The sequence below is a fragment of the Macaca nemestrina genome, chromosome 9 (genome assembly GCF_043159975.1).
Source record: "Macaca nemestrina isolate mMacNem1 chromosome 9, mMacNem.hap1, whole genome shotgun sequence".
NCBI classification, from domain to species: domain Eukaryota; kingdom Metazoa; phylum Chordata; class Mammalia; order Primates; family Cercopithecidae; genus Macaca; species Macaca nemestrina.
This window is the reverse complement of record NC_092133.1, coordinates 28,400,854-28,419,142: the sequence shown is the minus strand read 5'-3', so window position 1 is coordinate 28,419,142 and position 18,289 is coordinate 28,400,854. Positions and strand designations below refer to the sequence as shown.

The following is an 18,289-nucleotide window of genomic DNA, read 5'->3' as shown; positions in this document are numbered from 1 at the left end:
TAGGCACTAACAAAACTGGTAGGAGCACAAATCTACTTCTAATCACCAAATTCTACTTTATTTCAGAAGTCAGGAAACAAGCTGAGAACGAGGAATTCTAGCAGAAGCCTGGTGAAACAGTAGATGCTTTACCGAAAGCACAGTGGTGGTGGAGCCCCACACCTGTCACACCCTCTCTCTTCTCACTCTCCTAGCCTCACCTGAACACTCTCTCTCCCTGCAGAATATTTCCAGTCCCAGCTTTTATCATTCTCTCCTAATCTGGATTACCACAATCCTGACATTCCTGAGTGGAGACAAGATATTGGCAATGTCATCAAGCGAGCTCTGGTTAAAGTAAGTTGGCTTTATATTTGTTTAAGTTCTTGCGAATAAGGAAAAGAACTAGATAATGTGGTCCACAATACATTGGCATGAATTAAAACTGCGTTCCACAATTAGATAAAGATTATTTATCTGTAAAAAGAGAGAGAAGAGGCTGGGCGCAGTGGCTCATACCTGTCATCCCAACACTTTGGGAGGCCAAGGCAGGCACATCACGTGAGACCAGGAGTTCGAGACCAGCCTGGCCAACATAGCAAAACTCTGTCTCTACTAAAAGTACAAAAATTAGCAGGATGTGGTGGCGTACACCTGTAATCCCAGCTACTCAGGTGGCTGAGGCATGAGAATCGCTTGAACCAGGGAGGTAGAGGATGCAGTGCGCTGAGATTGCCCCATTGCCCTCCAGCCTGAGTGACAGAGCAAGACTTTAACAAAAAAAAAAAAAAGAAGAAGAAGAAAGAATTGTAGGATTAAAAGGGAGGAGAGAAGTATAAAAGAGAGTCTAGTTCAATGTTTGAAGAAGGAAACTGGCCCAATGTTTATTATGAATTTTTCTGAGACAGGGGCTTGATTCCATTAATGCACTAATGGATGGACCACTCACTGAGTTTTTGCTAATATTATGCACTTGTCTGGCTCTTTGTTCACCAAGAGGGTCTTCTTAACCAAACATTTATACTCACAAGACTACCATTGGCCACAGATTGCACTCAGAAGGCTACAGGCCAAGAAAGAGAGCATTCCAGCAGGGTAATAGAATTACAGAGTTAATCCAAGGTCAAATTTGCCTTAGAGAAAGTAAAAGGGTTTTGTTAAACATTTTCTCAGAGGTAGGCACTAGAATATATTGATGAATAAAACATGGTCAATTGAAATGTAGAAATAAGTCTAATGTGTAAGCAGCTCTAAGCTAGAGGCATGGCCAGCATCTCTATGGGGCAGTGAGAACAGTGTAATTCACGCTATCCAGGGACATGAAGACTTGGCACAGATTTGCAACTCAATAAATACTTGTTGAACTCTTGGAAGTCTTTGGAGAGAATACTTGAACTGTGTTTGCAAGGATAAATGTCAGTTAACAGGGGCAGGATGGTGTTTGAATGAACAGCATGTGCAAAGTCATGGACTATTTAAAGAGTACATCACACTTTGGGAGGCTGAGGCGGGTGGATCACCTGAGGTCAAGAGATCAAGACCATCCTGGCCAACACGGTGAAACCCTGTCTCTACTAAAAGTACAAAATTAGCTGGGTGTGGTGGCGTGTGCCTGTAGTCCCAGCTACTCGGGAGGCTGAGGCAGGAGAATCACCTGAACCCAAAAGACAGAGGTTGCAGTGAGCCGAGATACTGTGCCACTGCACTCCAGCCTGGTGACAGAGCGAGACTCTATCTCAAAAAAAAAAAAAAAAAAAAAAGAGTACAACATATCTGGGAAATGGAAAAGAGTTTGGCATAGCTAGTTTGTAGGTTATAAGGGCAGGTGCAGCTAAAATTGAGCTAGGATGCTTATGTCATATTGTGTAGGGTCTGAGAGACCAATAGAAGCTTGGCATCTATTCTGAAGGCACTGGGGAGTATTTAAAGTATTGTTTTTTTATTTCAGTAAGAGAATAGGTTTATATGTCAGGAACCCATTCTGGTGGCAATGCAGAGGACAAGCTGGGGTAGGAAGGGAACATAGTGGGGGAGACATTTCACAAAAGATGACCAGCTAAAAGATCACTGAAGTTATCTAGGCCAGGAATATAAGGTGCTCAAGAAGAAGAGGTAAAGGCTACTTAAAAAGTGGAACAATAGAACTGGTGACTAAGGAAATGTAGTGTGGGTGAGAGGGAGAGAGAAATTCTCTGATGACAAGAGCTGGTAGGAGATGGCCTTACATTAATCAAGATAGGGACTGTGTAGGAGAAGCACACTTGGGAAACAATAATGATTTGACTTTTAATATAAGTCTGGAGCACGTGAGAAACAGTTGGGTGAAGATGACCAGGAGGATTGAAAATATGGATCTGAAGATGAAGCAGAGGTTCATGCTGGAGGGAGAGATGTAAGAGAAGAGGCTGTGGAGGTTGTTAGGCTCTCCAAAGAGGAGTTGGGGAACGAGGCAGACATGCTGCTGGTGGTTCCCCAAGGCAGAGGAGAAAGATCCAGGAAGGACATGGAGAAGGAGCTGACAGAGAGGAAGAAGAATGAATAGAAGAGAATGACATAGGAGCATTCCTGTATGGAGTGGTCTATAAGAGTAACTACACTTCAAATCTTTTTACAAAGAGACTGTTCATAGAAAGAGATAAGAATGAGGGCCGGGAGTGGTGGCTCATGCCTGTAATCCTAGCACTTTGGGAGCCGAGGCAGGCGGATTGCCTGAGCTCAGGAGTTTGAGACCACTCTGGGCAACACAGTGAAACTCCATCTCTACAAAAATAAATTTTAAAAATGTAGCCAGGGATGGTGGCGCATGCGGGTAGTCCCAGCTACTCAGTGGGCTGAGGCAGGATAATTGCTTGAATCCAGGAGGTGGCGGTTGCAGTGAACCGAGATTGCTCCAGTACACTCCGGCCTGGGCAACAGAGTGAGACTCCGTCTCAAAGAAAAAAGAAAAAAAGAGAATGAGACTGTTATGTATGCTGTGTTAGTCTGTTTGGGCTGCTATAACAAGGTTCCATAAACTGGGTGGCTTATAAACAACAGAAATGTATATCTCACAATTCTGGAGGCGGGGAAGTACAAGATCAAGATGCTGGCAGATCTGATGTCTGGTGAAAGCCTCTTTCCTTATTCAAAGACAGAACCTTCTTGCTGTGTCTTCACATGGTGGAAAGGGCAAGGTGGCTCTCTGGGGTCTCTTTTATAAAGGCACTAATCCCATTCATGAGGGCTCCACCCTTATGACCTAATCACCTCCCACGTCCCCACCTTGATACCATCACATTGGATGTTAAGTTTTGACAGATGAATGGGGGTGGGGGGTGCAAAAACATTCAGATCATAGCATATGTCTTTGGTTGCAAGGCATCCAGAATTGGGTTGTATTATGTATGGTTATATTCATTAAAAACATACTAGCTTTTTAGGAAACAACTTGGTAATTGCAATAATAATCATCAGTCCTTTCAGTTGATTCTCAGGCCTCAAATCTCACAAGGACCAATCACTCATATGTCCCTTTGGTTGGGTTAAATGAATCTAGATACATTGCTCCAAGGTCCCTCTAAGGGTCTTGATGGACTGACACTCCCTGACATTGTTCTTTCCTGAGACAAAGGGTCACACCAGTCAAGGCATTAATAAACTCACCACCCCACCCCTTCACTGCATTGGGTGATTCTCTGCATTTCACCCCTTAGTCTGGCGTCCTGAGACTTGCTTTAAGGTTAGGTGAAGGCCCCCAGCCTTATGGACTTGGGCATTGAGACTTAATGCTACTCAAGATCATGCTTTGAAAGGATGCTGAGGCATCTAGCTCACCACCTAAGGGTGTTAAGAGGATGCCTCCCTGGTTGGTGGACTCTTTAGGCTTCTGACTGCTGCTTCTTACTTCCCTGCAGGCTGGCTCTTTCACTTTTCTTTATCACCCCTGAGAGTTCACTCCAATCTGTAAGCTTATTCCAAATAGGAATCAGAGCTGAGCAAATGGAAAACAACCAACCCCTCCACTTCTGTTCAATCTTTGATCTAGCAACTGTTTATTTAATTTTTACTCTGTGTCAAGCATTCTTTGGAACAGTGAGACCCCAGACAGAAATATCTGGGCAATCACACCATAAGAACCTGTATTAGTCCATTCTCAAATGGCTATAAAGAAAAGCCCGAGACTGGGTAATTTATAAAGAAAAAAGGTTTAACTGACTCACAGTTCTGCATGGCTAGGGAGGCCTCAGGAGACTTAACAATCATGGCACAAGGTACCTCTTCACAGGATGACAGGAGAGAGAAGAGTGGCAGAGCGAAGGGGGAAGAGCCCCTTATAAAACCATTAGCTCTCATGAGAACTCACTATCATGAGAACAGGAGGATGGGGAAACCACCCCCAGGATTCGATCACCTCCGCCTGGTTCCTCCCTCAACACGTAGGGATTCTGGGAATTACTATTCAAGATGAGATTTGGGTGGGGACACAAAGCCTAACCATATCAGGGTCTATCTGAGAAAAGACTGCACCAGCCAGATGTGATCATGTGTCACGGTGGACATGATCTATATCTCTGAAATGCAGTGGACGTGGTCCTTTGGAGGTGTTTGGGGTGGGAGGCTAACGTGGAGGTAGAGGTAGTCAGGGGGTAGAGGTAGTCAGGGGGCACTTCTTGGAGGATGCGGGTATTTCACCTCATTCACAAATTATATATTTGGATTGGCAGAAGAGGTGGGGGGTGGTGTTCTGGATAAAAGATCTTCAGGAGACACACGGGAAAGAACAAGCTTACCCTTCACGGGGGAGAACTCTGCATCCTGTTTTCTTTACAAATTTGCCTTCAGACAGAAGCTGACTTTTAAGTGTTTGTCACAAAAGCAATATCATTCATTTACTAACCACTCAGGAATAGAAAAATTCACTCGTGTTCTCAGCCTCTTAACAACGTTTAGTATTTTGTTATTTTTTTCTTCTATACATTTGTATTTTTATAGGGTTGTAACCAAAGAAATGTAAGGAAATAGACTGGAATGCAGCTATCATAAGTATTTTTATATGTTGTCTCATAGTACTCATTATCATCTTAATGGTAGCATAATATTCTATGATTATACCAGTATTTACTCAATTTTTTTGGAATACTGGAGGTTTTCCCATTTATTTGCTAGTATAAGTAATATTGTATTTTTTCCTGCGTATGGCTTTTCCTATATTTTGGATCATGTCTTTAGAACAAACTCACCAAGTTACAGTTACTGACTGAAGGGTATGAATATTTTTATGGCCTTTAAATTAAGTCTTTCAGAAAACAAATTGGCAATATGTATCAATTTCTAGCACTGCCAGCGCCAAATGAGGGAACTTCCTTCACTGCAGTCTTACCAATATTAGCTATTACACTTAAAAAAATCCTGCTTTAATAAGTGAAAGCAAGTGTTGCTTGGCTTTCTTTAAATTTTCATTTTCCCATGTTTGTTTATGACTTCTTTTTCCTCATTTGCACCCAGCCTGTGTTTCAGCCAGACGTTCTAGCCCTCATAGAAAAAATGGAAAATATGAGAGGAACTTTTGCAAATGTTCCCAGCAAATAATGTTTTAAAAATCATTTGTAATACCATTCTAGTTTCAGTAAAAATGTATGTAAGAGCAGAGGAGGTGGTGAAACTAATAATGTTTTACCTAGCAGATCTAAGGGAAAAACTGAAAGAAAGCCTGAACGTATATTGGAGCCTGTGCCTAAAAAGCTGCATTTGAAAAACTCATATGAGCCCTCTGGCAGTGCACACTCTGCTCTTGTCATTGATTGGAGGAGGGCTGGTTCCTCCACAACCTCTCTTTGTCTGAACATCTTTGCAGGTAACCAGCGTCCCAGAGGACCAGATCCTCATCGCCGTGTTCCCTGGCCTCCCCACTTCAGCAGAGCTTTTCATTCTCCCACCCAAGAACCTGACGGAGAGGAGGAAAGGCAACGAAGGGGACCTGGAACAAGTAAGTGAAAGCAAATCTGGCTGGGACCCTTGCCTGCACCCTACGCCCTGAGAGGGCACAAAACTGTTTTCAGCAAGAAAGGGAGACAGGCTCTCTTCCATTGCCCCAACAGCCAAGGTTTTGAAGAGCAATCACCTTTACCCAGAGTAAATACAGGTGCAAATAGACTGGAGCATTCAGCTACTCAGGAAGGAATGGCACCCCTGGCATTATTCATTCCAATGTCTGACATCCCTGTGCCAGCTCATGTCTCCCTCCCAGTGACTCCTCCTGGGGTACAGGGGAAGGGGAACAGGAGAGAGAGAGAGAGAGAGAGAGAGAGAGAGAGAGAGAGAGAGAGAGAGAGAGAGAGAGAGAGAGAGAGAAATTTGAATTTCCTTGTTTATTTCTGGGACTATGTGCCTCTTGTCTTTAAACTGCACTAGCCCCTAAAGATCCTGGCCGATTTTTAAGCTCTGCTTCTGGGGAGAAAGTGAACTGCTTTCAAACATGATTCTTTTGGAGAGGGATGTATTGCCTCACTTTACTTTAAGGAAGCAACATTTCCAAAAGGGATTGTGATTTACTCTTCTTATCAAATAGGCATATAGAACTATACTGCGATCTGCACACTGTCCTGGAAGTAAAGGGAATGGCAGGACTTGTGTTTCTCCTTTTCATCCTCTATTCCTCCTGAGGTCTTAATGTCTGCACTGTTTCACCCTTCCTTTCTTTCTCATGATGCTAAGTCAGGTGAAGTAGAAATAAGTGAGCATGAGGCTGCAGAAAATCGGCATGAATCACACACATTTGCTCCCATATGAGGTAATCATTGTACAGACATATTTTGTGTCCCTCTGATACTCACTGGCTGTCACCCCATCCTTACAGCCATCCACAGACCTTGAGCAGTACAGATGTGATTGCAGTTTCTCTGAGAAATAATTTCTTGCATTGCAGGGTTGCATATTGAAGTTGGCCAGAAATAAATTTAGCTTCTCAATGCATACATCACTTTTACAAGATCTCTTTATTCTGAAATAGCAAGTGGCATGTGTGAACTATATTTGGAAGCTACAATATCCATCCATTTAGATAAATAGGTAATTACAGTGATGAATAGCAGCTGTGATATTAAGGCGCATACAGCGAGATAAGAGGGACAACAGCCTAAGTCGGCCTCAGCTTTCATGTGGGAATTACAGAGTGATTAAATCGATGTTATGTGTTCTGAGACTTGCTAGGGAAAAGTAAAGAACAAAAATTATCCCATAAAAAGGAGGCAGCTTCTGCTTTGATGTTTGCTTCCCATTGTCTCTAAGATAGAAAACGCAGAGGAGTGGGCTGGGAGTACATGTGCCTGCTTAAATCCTGGCAGGGGCCTACATCCCCTGTGTGTATGACTTAATCAGATTACAGAGCTAATGATGGGTTGAACCTCTTTCATTGGAACCCATAACAGGTCTTTTTAGAGTGTTATAAAGGCACGGATAAAAGAGCAGTGAACTAGGAACTGAATGAAACACCTATGTCTATTATAGCTCAAACTCACCAGTGACTGTAGGCATGCCTCTTACTGTCTCTCACTCTCCTCTCCAGAACAGGCAAATATTACCATCTATAGTTGTTTCTCAGTACACACAGGAGAATGGTTCTAGGACTTCTGATATACCAAATCTGTGCATCTTCAAGTCCTAAGTTGGCCCTGCAGAACTTGCATGTAAGAAGTTGGGCCTCTGCAACATGGTGAAACCCCATCCCTACTAAAAATACAAAAAGTAGCTTGGTGTGGTGGTGACACGTGCTTATAATCCCAGCTACTCAGGAGGCTGAGGCAGGAGAATCGCTTGAACCCAGGAGGGAGAGGTTGCAGCGAGCCAAGATCATGCCACTGCACTCCAGCCTGGCGACAGAGTGAGATTCCATCTAAAAATAAAGAAGAAGAAGAAGAAGAAGTAGTTGGGCCTCTGTATATTCTGTATATGCAAGTTTCGCATCCTGAGAATACTGTATTTTCCATCCACATTTTGTTGAAAAAATCCACGTAGAAGTGGATCTGCTTAATTCAAAACTGTATAGTTCAAGGGCCAACTGTACTTCCTTGGTCTCACAAGGCTCCAAGGGCTGTGAAAACCACATTGATAAATATGTCCCAATATCTTATCCCTAATTGAACCACGGTGACTTTTTACCTATTGACCTTCTCATTGGTTTCTTATTCCATGAGGGAGCATCATTGCATGTCATGTCACCCCGTGCATCCTGTCTTTTTTTCCAGATTGTAGAAACACTGTTTAATGCTCTCAACCAAAATTTGGTCCAGTTTGAGCTGAAGCCGGGGGTACAAGTCATTGTGTATGTCACACAGCTGACGTTAGGTGAGTGCCACTGGGAACTGGGGAAATGGGAAAGATGATTTGTATCCCAGAGAGAAAAGGAGGAGAGAATCATGAAACTCTGCTCCATAATGCCTGAAATTGGCTTTGTAGAAGGGTCCTTTTTATAGTTATGGGTTCAGAAGGATGTTCACATCAGTCACATTGTTCTGAAGGCATCCTACAAGAAGACTTTCTTAGGAGTAGCTTTGCCATTGAATCCCTAGATGGTCTTGGAGAAAACCTACAATTTCCTTGGGTCTTAACCTTATTCATTTGTTTGTTTGTATATTTCTTTATTTTGTCTCTGGCAAATGGGATTATATTGGATAATCCTCTAGCTCTCTTCATGCATATGATTATTTGATTTTATGAATCTTGGATGGTAGGCCACAGAACTTTAAAACTCCCTTCTAGTTTACAATGTGTGAGTCAAAGTAGAAACAGGAACAAACTCTAGTTAGCTTATTTATGAAAAAAATCTAAAAAGGCGTGTCCTATGGGGCATCTACTTTGGGCTCTCTGGGAGAACCTGTTTACTAAATGGTTCTTAATAATGTCAGACTTTTCCAACGTGTAGGTCACAAATATGCCCATCCAGTGGGTTTTTATCAGAACAGAGTGAAGGAGGAGAATGAAACACTGCATTAGTACTTAACCCAAAATTTCAAATGGGCTCCCTGTAATTTTGGTGACAGGCATGCAGGCTATCTAAGGGAAAGAGCTCTGGAGACTTTATTCCACTCCCCTGAGCTGGACTTACATTGTTCAGTTTAGACCAAGAACTAGCAGGTTTCCCCAGGATGAACAGAGAAGTTTACTTTCCCTAAGAAGCTGTACTCAGGTGCCATTGTCATCATTGAAGCCAGACTTTCTGCACCCAGCTATCAGGCAAGGGAATTGGAGACTAGACATAAGGATGGAGATCAGTGGCCTCCTTCCTGCAATGAATACTCCCTCCAGCTAACAGCTTCCAAGTGAGCATATGTGTTCTTTTCCTTATCTGTTCTTCTTTCCCAGCTCCATTGGTGGACTCCAGTGCTGGGCACAGCAGCTCAGCCATGCTTATGCTGTTATCAGTGGTATTTGTTGGCCTGGCTGTGTTTTTGATCTACAAGTTTAAAAGGTATGTGCTATTATCATTCAATTTAGTAGTGTGGCTGGGGTCACTGCAAATGATTCTTCCTATAACTAACTTTACTAAACTCATCACAAGAATGTGGTTTTAATTCTCCTTGAACTTCTGTTTGACAATGGGTAAAAGCAAGAATAGTTGAGGGTCATGGAATAAAAGGGTTTGAGACTCTGAGCTCTATCTATTATGATTTATAGGTATAATGAATTAGGTAAATAAAGACTGGCCCATGAAATCAATTTATTATCTTCAAGAGAAATGTAAGGGGTTTTCAAACCTCAATCACATTTCTAAAGTAAGGTCTTCTATATTCAGAAGATCTTCCTATATGGATCAATATCCATTCAGGTGGTTAAATAGAGAAAATGCAGCTAAAATCTGATACATGCATGTAGAGACACCAATGCATTTTTTTTAATCCCCTGTTGCAGCTATTCAGCATCTCTCTTTAAATTTGCATGCTAAACATATTCAACTATCGTCCCTCTCCGTCTTTTTCCTATTCTAAAGGGAAATTGATTAGGAGAACAAAACTCCACGTCTTGAGAAATTATTTTTGAAAGCCACAGAAGGGGTGATATAACAAGATACTTATTAGAAACGTAAAATTGAAATCAATAATTTTGTACCAACATTCAAATTATAACTTCTACTAGGATGTATACTAATTAAGAGAATAAACTCTGAAATAAGACCCAATTTCAACTTTTAGCATTTGTAACCTTGGGCAATTGTATTTGCCTCTCTAAGTCTTAATGTCTTCGCTAGTAAAATGGGAATAGCAATAATATTTTATAGGTTTGCTATATGACTTAAATGTCATAATGCGTGTAGGTGCTATGCACTAAGTAATCAACAAAGCTACACTATTATAAATAACAAAGCACATGCCTGCCAAAGATGCCCTCTGTGCCATAAACTGTCACATAATAGGCCCTCAGAAATTTTATCAGTGGCCTAGAAATGTGCTTCCTGGGAAGCCTGGGTAAAGTAAAAATGTCATTAATTATTGTCAGATGAGTTTGAACGCATCTTTTAGTCCTGGAGTCTTTCCAGGAACTAAAGATAATGCTTTTAGGTTTTCGTAGAGATCAGTGGTAAAGGTGCCTGACTTTTCCTGCCCCCCCCCCCCCCCCCCCGCTTATGTCTCCTTTAGTGGCTATTTCAGTTGCTTAAAAACATCAGTTTAATTCAATATACCTCTCAGCATTAGCCGCAGCAGCAGGGATTCTATCAACACCCTCCGCACTCTCTAGAAGGACAGAGTGAGATTCACCTTCCTACTCAATTTATAGACCAGTATGTGAGTTCATGTCCTCTTGGATCAAGACGTGTCAACCCACATACCCCTGTTCCCTTTTAAAGGTGGATAAAATCTTTATGTCACAAAGTGAGAAAACGTTCAATATAGAAACAGCCTGGTTAAGACAACACCCATTTATTTATAGATGTACTTCAATTATATGCAAAGAACATTTCACTTTTCACTCAGCCAAGAATTTGATTGTGGGGAAGCCTGGTGGTTGCTGGGCGTGACAATCAACTAAACCAAATGTCTCATCTCTGACTCCCAGAGCAGCATAGTTGCTGAGGACAAGGGCCAATAGAAGTCCTGTAAAGAGGCTTTTGTGTCAGATCGATCCAAAGTAAGGATACTTAAGGATCACTTATACTGTGACTTGGAAAACTTCTGTTGTTTTTTGTTTTTGTTTTTGTTTTTTAGAAATGCTGTTAAACTCCTTAGACAGTCAACTTATTAATGTAGGCATCTCTAAATCTGTACACTTTAATAATGAATCCATGCCAGCTAATGACATCTCCAAAAAACTTCTACCTTTGTAGTTCCCAGGTATCAGCCCACCTTTTCTATATCCCTGACAGTGAATCATGCAGCTGAGGCCACAGGAAATAAACTCCAGTCAAACTGGACAATAGCAGCATCAGTTAAGAGTAGTCATCAGTTAACCTTTACTTTTCTGTCTCCTTTTCTTGGAAGTTTTACTGCCAATGCTCAAGCCGTTTGGTTGAAATTCTGTTGGATTTTCTTTTATTTTTTTGTTCTGCTTTCCCCACTCATCACATGGAACCCCAGTAATGGCAACATGAACTGCTCCTGGCTTGCAACAAGTACAGAGGTCAGGTTCCTAGCCCTGGATTCCCAGAGTCTCCTTTGCTTCTTTCATTACTATCCAATAGAACTTTCACAATGTTTAAAATGCTCCATCATCTGTACTGTCTAATATAGTAGCCAGTGGTCTGACTGAGGAACTGAATTTTAATTATATTTAACTTTAATTAATTTAAGTGTAAATAGCAACACCTGGCCATTAAACGCTCTGTTGAGTAGCACAGTTTAGTGTAAAGACATTTCTGTTTCTATGTCCAGATCATTGGCCATACTGAGTTTCCAGATCCAAAACTTCCTCTCTGTAATTGCCAGTATTAACACATTAAGACATTCATTCATCCTACAAACATTTATTGAGTACTTCCTGTGTGCCACGCACTGGAAATGATCTCAGTATCCCAAGTGGTTACATGACATGGAAAAAGAGAATAGAATTACTATGAGCCCCAAGCTTCCTTTAAATGAATATCACCTGGCCTCTCGCAGTCTATCTTGCTCTTGGATAGTGACTGCTATTTTCTGATATCTCAAGTAATATAAGTAAAAATCATGATGAGATGGCTTTTCTTTCTGAAGACTGCCTAACAAGAATTTTTTTCCATAACTGAGTATCTGCTTTTTCTCTATCCAGGAAAACATTTGAGCTTCTATATTCCTTCCAGTCTTTTTTTAGTAGGGCTTTCCTTATAGTCCAAAGCCCACTTTGCTGTCTCTAAATTTCCTCCTACAGGCTTCTAACACTCATAATAGATGGATAAATGGATACAAATGGATACAAACTGCAGTTGAGATTTTTTTTTTTTTTTTTAGAGGGAGACTCGAGCCTATCTATATTACTCCTCTTATTTAAACCTGTATGAATGTTGGTCCAAGACATGTCTCTTGATCTCTTCATTTTCCACATTCCTTGTATGCCGAAGTGGAGTTCAGACTTCTATTCTCAACAGTCCCACACACGGATGTGTTAAGAAATGAAAAGCAACTTGACAAATTTTTTAAATTCTGCAAATTGAGATACAAAATTTATTCTCTTCCAACCATCCATTGCAAAAAGATGAAAAATATGCCAGTTTTTAGATGTGTTATTTGGAAATTGAAATAAAGTGAATAATCTCTATAAGGGCAAGTTTATCCAAATCCTCATAGGTATTGTGAGCAAAGCAGGAAAGGGGAGGCAGTGGATCTGGTTACACCTGTGTAGTACACAGACGTATGTGATCAGGAGTGGTTTAAGCACCCCCGGCACCTAATAATATTACATTTGGTCCCAACCTTCGTGAGCAATACGTACTTTTATGGTTGAGAGGAATCTAAGTTATTAGACTGTATTTTCATTCATATAAAAAAGAATATAAAGGCCAACATTAATTTTTAATTATACGCATTTAGAGAGCCTAATGTGCTGCCTCACATGGGTGCTGTTCACTTTGGGTTCTTGTAAATTATGTTAAACTGGTTTAGACCAGTAGGGGTCATGGGGACACCTCCTTTAATGTATGGAAAGCAAACATTAAAGACTAGAAAACTGAATGTAAAAAATAATCAGAAGCCAGTAAGTGTTTTCAACCTATTTTCAGATTTTTTCTTCTGAATTAGCTGCAGGAAACCCGTGTTAAGTGCTTCCACATTTTGCGTAATTTGGAGTTGGAGCAGATAGGGGAAGGTAGAAGCTTGAAAATTCCACTGCTTGGCACAAGGACAACAAAGTGATTTTCCTTTAGAGATGCATAGGATGTCCTGGATTGGGGTATGTGTCCGATGTCCCAAGTTTCAATGATATCTGTGCTAGTAATTGGCTTTGTGAAATGTCTAGACTTTAGTCTAATTTCCTCATCCTTTGATGAGGTAAGAGGGGTCTCTTCTAGAAGTGATATTCTAAGATAAAAATATAATCTTTTTATTGATGAATATAATATAGTAAAGTAGAAAGAGCACAGGATTTAAGGTAATTTATTCATTGATTCAAAAAATGCTTAATAAATGTTAACCATGTGCCAAACACTGTGCTAAGTCAGGTGGATAGCGGAGAGGATAGAAAACATAGACCTTGCCTACATGGGGCTTTTAGTCCAGTGGGACAGAAAGACAGAAAACAAGTCAATAAACATTGCCTATGATATCACCCTAAACCAACACCATATTTATTTCTTATATAGGCAGTGTCCCATTGTTACATGTTTATAATGAAAAGTTGGATGGTCAGGGGAAGCCTCTCAGAGATGCATGTAAGCCAAGCTCTGAGAAGAGCAGAGGGGAGTGTGTTACAGGCAGAGGGAACAGTTGGTTCTAAGTGGCCAAGGTGTTGAAGAGCTGCTTCTATTAGAGTCTTATAACTCAAAATTTGGGTCTCCAACTGATTAGCAGCATTAGCATCACCTGGAAGCTTGGCAGAATTGCAGAATCTCAATCCATCCAGTCTAGACTTACAGAACCACAATTCACATTTTAAGGAAGACTTGGGTGATGCTTAAGCATGTTAATGTTTGAGAAGCACTGAATTAAAGGAATACAAAGGAGGATACCGAGCCTGGAACACACCGTGTGTGAGGAGATAATGAAGATGGGTCAGAAGATGAATGCCTCAAGAAGATTTAAGTGTGAACCCGCTCACTTCTCCAACCCCAAGCTAGTCTGCTTTGTGTTTCCAAACCCCACCTACTACTTTTGTGTCTTTGAATGGAGCTATTTAGCCTCTTCTTCATCCTTAATCACCTCCAAAATCCAAAAAGAAGCAATTGTCATCTCCATTGAACAGATGAGGAAACTATCAAAGTATTTAAGGTACTTATCCCATAAGTGATGCTCTGAAAATTGTAGCAAAGGCTGTGAATATATTATTTCTTGACTATTTATAAAGGAAGCCAGTGTGAATTGGTTAAATTGATGCAACCTTAGAAATAGGTGTCTTTTCAGTCTCTACACACTTTGAGTCTTAAAGTCCAGCTCCTTTGAAAACTTAATACCAGGTAAATATTTATGGAGTTTTAGTATCTAACTGCCCTTTTGTTTATATCTGCTTGTTTTTTTTTTATTATTATACTTTAAGTTCTAGGGTACATGTGCATAATGTGCAGGTTTGTTACATATGTATACTTGTGTCATGTTGGTGTGCTGCACCCTGTTTTTTACCCACAGGAAAAGGTGCATTCCTCAGAGAGTTCTGTGGTTTACATCTTCCCTGGCATCTGGGTTCCTGGCTGGCTTTGTGTTCCTTGAACTCGTGGCCGCATTGTCTCTGGGGTTACCAATATCTTTCCTGACATGGACCCTTCCTACTAATAGCTACTTCCTCTTCTTATCCCCCAGGACTTCCAGCTGCCCAAGTTTGGCATGCCCTGTGATCTTAATCTGATTTCGCTCCTGTCCCATGTAGGAAAATCCCTTGGATTAACATCTACGCTCAAGTCCAACACGACAAGGAGCAGGAAATGATTGGGTCAGTGAGCCAAAGTGAAAACGCCCCGAAAATCACACTCAGTGACTTCACGGAGCCTGAGGAGCTGCTGGACAAAGAACTGGATACGCGGGTCATAGGTACATGCTCCTGCTCCACTAAACTCCTCTGTCCTGTGTCCTCTAAACACTGGCCCGCTTCATCTGTCCTCTATACACTACTGGACTGGAGGGTGGGGACAAACAACTACCTATAGTGACAGAATCATGTTTTAAATTTGTCTGCCACCTCTGGCCACATGAAATTGGTAGATTTTTTTTCCCTTAGAAGTCAATCAGGGTTGGAAGTACTGAAGTCTGAGTGGGGTAGGGATGAAGTCAACTGCCCATTACTGTTGGGATTTTTCTTCTTTTTCTATAAAGCAAAAGTATTCTATGTCCTTACTAATAATTACATGACTGTGGAATCTGGCATCAGATAGCCCTGGGTCCATTTTTCTTGCTCTGCTAATCTACTACGTCTGTGACCTCTCTGTGCCTCAAATTCCTGATCTGTGAAATGGGAGTAGTAGTACTTATGATTCGTTTCTATTTCTGTGTAGTACCTAAAAAAAAAAAAAAAAAAAAAAAACAATTCTAAGACTGTTGTGATAATTACATGCTGTTATGTCATTAGCCCAGTGCCTGCCACATAGTAAGTTTCAATACACATTGGCTGTTACTGTTGTTCAATAGAATGTAAGATGGCAGTCAATGTCTTGATCCCACCTGTGTGTTAGTGTAGGAGGTAGCATATGTTAAGCATGGATGACATACGCCAGTGAGCTGATAGGTAAGGATATCCAGGTGCCTTTTAAATAAATTCCTATTAAGCACCTCTTCTAGGTGGCTTGGTATTTAGCAGTGAATAAAACAAAGATCCCTGCCCTTGTGGAACTCACATCCATTTCTCCCCGTGTCTTCTCTTCCCTGCAGGAGGCATTGCCACCATTGCAAACAGCGAAAGCACAAAGGAGATCCCCAACTGCACTAGTGTTTAATGCCAGCAAGCCACGTGGTCAACCACCTTTCCGACTTTTTATTTTTGATGATTACTATTACTATTATTATGGAAAAATAAAAATGTCTTTTTTACCTTTTGTTTACCAAGGGCCCCTTCATAAATAGCAGGCAGATGCCTAGTTTTGGGAGAGAAGGGCATTCTTAGCTGATTGAAATGAGACAAAGGGAATAAATGGCTGTATTTGTGCTAAGAGCAAAGGATGCATCTTCCCACAGCCTCCTCACTTTACTCTGCCATTGGTAGCTTAAGGACTTTCTTTTTCCTTGTGGTCTCCCTTTTTTCAAAATTTAAGTTGGGTTGGCTTTTTGTGAACCTCTCATCCCCACAGCAGAATCACCAACGCTCTCCCCTTCCCCCAGCACACACATATACAACACAGATCATTTCCCAGTTAGATCCGCAGGAAGTAGGTTGGTGGGGGTGGATGTAGCTGGAGAAAGCGTGCACAACTTTGTGAAAGAGGCCCTGCCTTGTGCATGTCCATAATGAGGCTACAGATGGCTTATTGTATATAATTACAATGTAAATAGCTTTTTATTTCCTAAGAAATAATTTAATGTTTAGTAAAAAAGAAAACAGAAAAAAGAAAGATGCGTGTGTTGGCTTACGCACTGGCCCTCAGAGCTGACCAACCCGTCAGGCCTGCTGGATGCATTGGGTTTGGATGCTCTCCTGTTGTCTGTCACACTTAACTCTTGCATCTCCTTGTCCATGCCATAGCTGGTTTCTACTTATGTATATAAAGGGGGGCGGGGGGAGGGGCTTCTCTGGGGCAATTGATAAAGGAAGGACTCCAGTGACATCATAGAACATGGCAGTCGTTTTGTTCCAAGAATGACATGAAAGGTGAAGAAGAGGCCCACTAGAGAGGCTTCATACTGAGACCCAGATGGGGGAAAACAGCTTCCTCTCTAAAAGGAAAAACTTGATATTTATCAGTCTGAGAAAATATTTTTTTCTAAAGAAGGCAGCCAGTCAGTAGATCCTAAAATGATAATCTGTTTTTCAATTGGATTCTATGAAAATGTATAATGCTTGTGGTGAATTCTCAGGCTATTCTGAGCTCAGAAAAGTCCCCTGGGCATTAGGTAAAGCCCAGTGAATGTCTCTTGACATGGGAGGAGTTAAAGAGGTTAGAAGGGAGGAGGCATTTGTGGAATTATGAGTTCATGTAAAACTCTCCAGGCCAAGTAGGTGTCTAGCCTTTAATGATATTAGTCAAAGGCAATTTTAGCAAAGCTGTGCTATTTGCTTGTCAGATGTACACAACTTCCTTAAAGTCAAATGTCTGCCTTCAGTTCCCTTAAGGTAGTTTTTGCCTCTGGGGTGAGTGACTTTCAAAGCCTGTTAGCTTTTCCAGCACCTCAGCCCCTTCACACATTTACACATACCAGTTTTTTTCAATAGGGTCACGTTAAGCCATGCTGTAAGCATTATTTTTATTTTCAGGCTTAGCCTGAGCACACTTATTTTTGAAAATGATATAATGTATATATATGGGAGGAAAGGCCACATTTTGTACCTGTTAATTTTTGTGGGATGTTGTTCCCATTCTTCTTTGTGAGACAGAGAGAATGTGATATAGAGAAATCTGGCTGGCTACAGCATAGATCAGTATTAGGAATATTTCTAAAGATCCTGCTTTTTTGTTTCAAGGGTTAAATGGGGCAGACAATTGCAATACTTGTACTAAACACTGGAATACAAATGCATGAGTCATATCTATATATACAGTATATGTACATATACTGTTCTTGGTTTTATTGTTCCACTTGAATATTTCTACTGTAAAAAAAAGACAGTGGTTTTGAAATTGTTGAAAATAAATGTATTTTTGTACATCAAAGCTACATACTTGGCTGAATTTTCTCTTTGGGGAGTTTTCTTTATCCACTGTATCTATAAACTATTGCTACAGTGATGCTACATGGAAAACAATGAATGACTTATAACAACAGATACTTGGTTTTTGCTCATGAATCTTTAGGTTGGCTCTGGTTTGGCTGAGCATATCAGGACTGACCAGGCTCTGCTGGTCTGATCTGGAAGGAGGTTTCAGGTAGTTTGAGTCTGCTCCATGAATTATCATCATCCTGGAATCAGCAGCTACACAGGGCCATGTTTTTTCATGGTGGATTGTAGAATTCCAAGTGGGCCAGTAGAACAACCCTCTGTCTCTAAGGCCATGGCTCAAAATGGTCACTTTATTTATCCTCATCTACATTCTGTTGGCTAAAGAAAATCACACAGCCAAGTTCAACCTCCATGGCTA

At 41.0% G+C, this 18,289-nt stretch overlaps 1 protein-coding gene across 4 annotated transcripts in view; it reads left to right on the top strand.

Moving 5' to 3' along the window:
- The window catches only part of LOC105478298 (sortilin related VPS10 domain containing receptor 3), a 612,041-nt gene extending 594,173 nt beyond the window's left edge, over positions 1-17,868 (top strand). For 2 of the 4 annotated variants that reach the window (XM_071069164.1, XM_011735417.3), the window contains 6 exons: positions 224-336; positions 5,813-5,944; positions 8,202-8,301; positions 9,319-9,424; positions 14,935-15,095; positions 15,930-17,856. In XM_071069164.1, coding sequence (XP_070925265.1) covers positions 224-336; positions 5,813-5,944; positions 8,202-8,301; positions 9,319-9,424; positions 14,935-15,095; positions 15,930-15,994 — 677 coding nt within the window. In that variant the 3' untranslated portion in view covers positions 15,995-17,856. Of the gene's footprint in view, positions 1-223; positions 337-5,812; positions 5,945-8,201; positions 8,302-9,318; positions 9,425-14,934; positions 15,096-15,929 lie in introns of all 4 variants that reach the window. The other 2 variants (XM_011735416.3, XM_071069165.1) reach the window with 2 other exon arrangements.
- The last annotated feature ends 421 nt before the right edge of the window (positions 17,869-18,289 follow it).